Source organism: Pygoscelis adeliae, unplaced genomic scaffold (genome assembly GCF_000699105.1).
Source record: "Pygoscelis adeliae isolate BGI_AS28 unplaced genomic scaffold, ASM69910v1 Scaffold170, whole genome shotgun sequence".
NCBI classification, from domain to species: Eukaryota; Metazoa; Chordata; class Aves; order Sphenisciformes; family Spheniscidae; genus Pygoscelis; species Pygoscelis adeliae.
Window position 1 is genome coordinate 2,880,022 of NW_008824002.1, and position 6,662 is coordinate 2,886,683.

Here is a 6,662-nt window from a genome sequence, read left to right on the forward strand (position 1 = left end):
TCTCTAGTATGCTTGATAGCTACATTTTCAAACTGTACTGGGTAACATCTCTGTTACTAGGAAGAATAATTACGATGCCTCCAATGCAAAGTAATACCACTCAAATGACATTAAAACTATGGAACTCTGAATAACTGTTTATGTGTCCTCACAAATGCAGTTGACAGCTAAACACCTAAAATTAGGTATGTAACTTCAGTACCTAAATTTGGAGGTAATGCAGTGTGGTGAACAAAGAGAAAGGTTCCTTCATAGTGGAATTTAAAACAGAAACCCAGATTGGGCACCCCGAATTGGGCACCCTGAATTGTGGGGGTGAAATAACTCATCTTTCATTGTAGATAGACCAAAGAGCATAGTCTCCTAATGTGGGCATGTAAGCAATCTTCCTGAAGTTGGGTGGTGTGAATAGCTCAGTTAGTGTCACTACTTCAGTCCTTGTCTATCAGAAACCTCTAGTCCAGCTTTGGTTTCACATTCAACGTTGCCAGGGTTGGACACCTTAAGGAGTGTTTATATGGCAATCTGAAGTGCTTTCTTACTATTCCCTAAGCTTGAGAAAAGCAGGCAAATTCACCTGTCCACCACAGAGACGACAGCCCCCAAACCGGTAGAACCAGGTCAGTATGGTACTTCATCCAGCCTGACTAGTACTGCTCACAGCAAGCTAACCGTGCTTCCATTTCTTAAAATTAGCTTGTTTGTGCCTAGCTTAGGCATCTCTGCATCCTACTGAAGTCACCACCTAAGCGACCCTTGCGCATAACAGGCATCCTGTTGTGTCCTGATATCGCATGCAGGCGTGAAACATGATCAGCACCCAGATGTTTAAGCAGAACTACAGACATTTTAAAAATAATTTATCCACATCAGTTCCTTGTCCCAGTCTTTTTTTCAAATGCGGTTAAGTACTGAGACAACACATGGATCTTGGTAAAATCTAACCACCTTGTATAGTGGCATAAGTGGAGATACATTCTATATAATTTGTCTTTCAAAGATCCATTTGGTGGAGCTGAGAACAGAATTCAGTCCTATGGTCTTCCTTGCGCTTAGGTTTAGGGGGTGTAATTTAACCTGCAGATCCAAGTATTTTCTCAGTCTGGCAGTGGCATATGAAATACAAAGTCTGCAACTTTACCGCACGATTGTAGTGTCTCATCACTACAGTGTTCAGAATAGAGTAAATGCTGCCCACTGAGAGGGACAATTACTCAACGAGAACCAGCCTACCATGTTTAATTACTGTTTTACAAGAGAACTTAGGTTTTGCTTACACAGCTTTATCTTTTACTCCCCAGCACGTTTATCCACTGTGAAAACAAATTCCCAAGCCTCCTGGAATGTGGTCCTATCTGTCCGGGATCACGGCTTTCCATGAGAGTTACATGCTACAGAATAATTAAACCATTGCCCAACTGCTGTTACTGTGGGGCAAAAGAATTTTTATAGGAACCAGACCTGGGTTCTGCAATATACTTCTCTTCAGAATGACTGTGAGATGTAACTGCCTCCACAACCAAATTCAGGCTTTTCAACTTCATTCCATCTTCTCCCACAAACTGTATCAACCCTCCCATCATACCTACAAATGAAAATGTTCACAAACTATCAACAGTGCCTTCTACAAGATGGGAATGAAGACAGAGATGATTCCACTTTCCCACCACTGACATTTTGGGGATGATCACATACTACAGATAGAGAGGCCACGTATACCCAAACACTTGCTATAATTCAAAAAAGTCCTTGTCCATGGGATGGTGGAGAAGATCCAAGATGAAAGATACACTTTGAACTTCTACTTTAGTCTTTATGGGAAGAGCATGTCAGAAGCTGACAGTTAACCAAGAGAAATTTTAGGACAGACTTTCATACAACTCTCTGTTTTAAACACATCAAAGGCTTTTTTCCCTAGTTCCACTGTCTTTTGCTGTTATTTTTTAAAAGAAGCTGTTTATCGAACCTTGGCGTCTGTGACCTTTCTAAGCTTCTGCCCTGGCAGATGGCACAAGCCATGTTTTCTGGAAGGCTTAGAGGGCCATTTCACAGTTTCTGAAGTAGCTGATACGCTTTATTGAGTACAAGCCACAATATGATTTGTACTCCTGCTTTGTGGGTAAAAAAGTCTCTATAGATATCATATAGTATTTAGTTAATCATCTACATGGATATAAATCTCCACATGGAAAAATGCATAAAGGTGAGGAGGGACGCCATTTTAAAAGCACAGTCTTGACATCCAGACAAAAGAATGAGATTTAGTGATTGAGGTTATACTCTTAGCATTGCCATAGGATTAGAGATGCTGTGGGGTCTTCAGAAATGAACATTGTGCAAGCGAACAGCTGAGTCATACTAAAACTATAATTAACAGGGATAGTTGTGATTACGAGCACAGTCGTAACTGATTTTGTTAGCTGCTATTTGACACTTACATCTATCTCTATGCCTTCTGTAACACTGTCATAAGCAAACGTCCCTTTCCTTATAATTTCATTTGTCTAGAGATCTTGCAAGCAGTTTTGAGGAGAGACCGTCTGGGCTACTAAGGATTGTGGGGATAAAGGCAGCAGCTTGAATATCATTAAATAACTGAAGTACTTATTGTGATGTAACAAAAGGAAAAACATTTTTCAGCAGTGCTCTTAGAAAAACTCACAGTTAAGTGTTCGATATGTTTACCAGAAAGTGATATTATGAGGAATTATGAGGAAGTTAATAAGAATTAAGCAACAGAGGTAATACAGCTGATGGGTAGTCTAGGATCAAGAAAGAGATCAAGTGACTAAATCCATCTGTGGCTATACTGAAATCATCTGTATTCAGTATAGTGAATTTCAAAATAAGCTTTGTAAACAGAATACTGTAATCCACAAAATTCTTAATTTTTTTCTTGAAGAGGTGGACCCGTTTCTTTTTTTTTTTTAATATTTTTCATGGAGACAAAAGGCGAGAGGTTTTTTTACACTAAAGCTTTATATTTTATTGCGCAATGCATCTGTGGAAGCCAGCTTCTCAGATTTATGCTGCAAAACATAAGTCCCTATTATAGGACTTTAGGCCTAATATATCAATTTCTTCGTTAATCAACAAACATTCAGGAATCAGACACAAGTATAATTGCTCTATGTTTCATTTAGAAAGCCTGAGGTAAGAAGGAAGATGATCTAAATGTAAGATGTGAAATATTTCATCTGTTCTGAGCAAGCATTAAATCAAAATAAGAACCAAGGGATTAATCATCAGCTTCATGAAACCCCTCAATAAAAGAGCTGGGAAAAACAGTTTCAGAACTAAATGAAAATAACATGGCCAATCAAGTCACACAATGCACTGAGAAGTACAGCATTATGAATAATCACAAGTAAGAGTTTTGCTCTAAGATGCAAAATAGAATTTTCCTAATTGAAGGAAGCAAATACCTGTTTATGAGACAATAATGAACTTTTTATGGGGTTTCTAATCAACTTGTTTTCAGCTTATTCTAACAGTAGTTAATTTCATGCCAGAGGGGCGCATTTGGTGAAAGGCCTGTATTCTGGAGAGCCATAAAAGGAAAAGTTCAAGTATGCTCAGTTTTCATACAAACAACTTCATGCGGAAGTCCCAAACCAGTCTTATAACCATCCATTTCTTAACATCAGACTAAGGAACTCAAGCAGTAACATCAGATTCAGCATAAATCTTTCCTGGAAAATTATTTGCATACATTTGAATTTCATTATAAAGTCTGTAAAGAGAAGACTGTTCCTTATATAATTACTAGCGTGTTTTTTTGTTCTCTTGAGAAGGTAAAATTTAGCTTTTCACATGTTGTAAGGAAACAAAAGGCAGTAATTTGTTACAATTAAGCTTTAAATTTTATTACACCAGTAACCAATGTAAATTGAAGGTAGATTAAGACTTTAACTTATAAATGTATGTTTTCATTAGGAATTTGTACCACTCACTTTTATAAATGATGTAAAATCCTATTTATTTTCTTTAAAAAAGATACAATGCATTCTTCTAAAAGATTTCTTTTGTGCTTTACTAGTACATTTTTCATTCAACCACTTCCTTTAAGACTATTTTTGGTCAACCCTTATGGTGTCACTTAATTCCCACTCCACTGCATTGTGTTTTGGTTTGCTTCTGAGGAAAAATTCCTTACTTTTTTCCCACAGGAAAAGATTATTAAGAGTAGGCAGCCTTTTTTATAACACAGAGTGTCACCAAGTAAAGAAGTTTTGTGAAAGATTATAGAAAACATGCTGATGATTGAAATTTTGCCATCAGTAGCCCAAGTTAAGAGAGCATTAGATAATTTCTCCGCAAGACAGAACAGACTTTCATTGCTCATTCACATGAGAGGTCTTCTAGGTGTCAGCCACAAAAACAGCAGTCCCACAACTCTGCTATTACAAGTGGTTGTCTCTCAGGCTGTGAACTTCAGCCAAGTAAGATACAGACAACTTGTTCATTATTCAGAAAATCTGACAGGGCTCAGTGCTACAGCAATTAATTCTAGCTAGCAACACTGCACACGTCATACATCTGACAAATACTGGATTCCACTAGCATTTTCACAGAAAGCTTCGGCTGGCTGGGCTGTAGAAGTTTCACTTCGAAAATTATAGCATTTATTCAATGCTTTTCAAGTATATTGGTGACAAATGACATCATATTTAATGGTTGTAACGTCAACTGGTATCAAAAAGAACAGGATACCAAGAAATACTGTGCTTAAGAGAAAAACAAACAAAAAAAAATCCACCCACTTAGCAAGATAAAATGACATCAATGTTTTGAATTCTAATTAAAGCCAAGTCAAGAACGGGGGGAAAAGCTGGCTGCTTCGATGAGACCATAGAAGATCTGGATTCGGTTCACAGCTGTGTAACTCACTTTCTGAGGACTTCAGTGCTTACTCCTGTCCTGGGAACTATGACATTTCTCTCCTTGCTACAAATCCTCACGGTAGCTCAGACCAAAAGCTCCATACAGAGCTCAACTTAACTATTCAAAGGGGATAGAATGGGTAGGGTTCATCTCAGATGAGTCATGATCACATTTGAGACTTGTATCTTAACGTATTCAAATCCAAAGATAGAACTCATTTTTCAGGTCTGATATTAAAAAAGAATGAAAACACTCACCATATGTAGAAACTTTCTAAAAATTTGGGGTTACAAATAAACATCACTGTCAATATTTAAAAAGAGTGGGAACTTTAAAAAGTATTATTAAAACATTGCTTCTGTCTGGTTATTTTACTTATTTTTTTCTTTTCTTTGGAAAAAGTCTGTTAATGTTAAATAGCCAGTCTCAATTTCCAGCCTTCTTCTTTTATGGTCAAAGAAGAAATGTGTTTTACATTTGTCTAAACAATTTTATCATTTCAGGCATAGTTATATATGATATCTATTATTTATTATAGTCTATCTATCTTTTCTTCGGACATTTACACCATAACACTAAAAAGATGAGCAAGGCTGGCCAAGAAAATGACAAAAGAGGAGCTCACAAACAAAACTTTTGTATTGTCCTATGGATAACAACCTAAAACGTGGTAGGCATTAGAAAGAGGGAGTATTTTTAGTATCAAGTAATCATAAGTGTCCAGAATATGTTCTCTATTCAGCTGGGCAATCACAGATTTTGATTTCTGTATTTTTACAGAGAGATTACTCCATAAGGGCATGCTTTATAGCAACAATCAATCCACCTCCATAAAAGTTATAGTACTGTAAATCATTGATGGAAGATGCTGAAGACCTTAGTTCTATCCAACATGCAGTAAGGATATGCGTAGGACAAGCCTTCTCTTACAGAAACTGAATTTCAGTACAACAGTTTTGCATCCTCTTTGCTTTTCTCAGTATACCTGCAACACGATGCTAGACAGCATAGCACTACGGAGCTACGTTACTATGCTACGTTACTTACGCAGCAAGACACTGCGTTGGAATCCCCCACAAAGACAGACACGATTTACTATGGCTTAGATTTTTCCTGTCATTAAAACAGAGGACCTGCTGCAGAAGAAACACACCCATTGACAGCTATGATGCTGATCAAACCCTCTTCCTCCCATTCCCACCTCAAACCCCATTCTCTCGGCAGAAAGCATCACCTTCTACTTCAATTGTCATGTAATTTTCCCTGTTAAAAATACAGCAGGATCGCCATCATACAAAAGCATAAAAGAAACAAGGAACATACGATGGACATAGATATTGCTTCTTTTTCCCCTTTCCTTTCTTTGAAGACTTTTCTTTGGAATAGACTTCCTCAACCCATAAGGAGAACAAGACGAACAAGAAAACCGCTAGTAAGAACTTCATCTTGAAGATTACGCTTCAGAGAAACCTTCAGTCTGTGGCAAAAGAAAAGAAAGAGGTTTATGTTAGTAGGGCCAGATATGGCACATGGGAACACATACCTACAAAATGTAAACAAATGTTTTTGTTTTTTTTTTTAAAAGTTTGATCTTAGTTGCCTTGGGAGAGGGAGTCTGTTGAGGTGTACCTCTGATACGGAACCAACTCAGGCAATTTTCTGAGAGTCAAGTAGCTTGCCAAAGTTAAGAGGATGACAGTGAGGAACAGATTTAAGTGCAAATTTGCTCCAGTGTGTTTAAGAAATAAACGTGATGTCCTTCAAAGGCTGTCTAACTC

General features: G+C 37.5%; 1 protein-coding gene across 2 annotated transcripts in view; it reads right to left on the reverse strand.

Moving 5' to 3' along the window:
* GLRB (glycine receptor, beta) overlaps positions 1–6,361 on the reverse strand; it is a 49,093-nt gene extending 42,732 nt beyond the window's left edge. Inside the window, exon 1 of one of the 2 annotated variants that reach the window (XM_009325259.1) lies at positions 6,208–6,361. In XM_009325259.1, coding sequence (XP_009323534.1) covers positions 6,208–6,329 — 122 coding nt within the window. In that variant the 5' untranslated portion in view covers positions 6,330–6,361. The remainder of the gene's footprint in view (positions 1–6,207) is intronic. The other variant, XM_009325266.1, reaches the window with a different exon arrangement.
* Between the last annotated feature and the right edge of the window lie 301 nt (positions 6,362–6,662).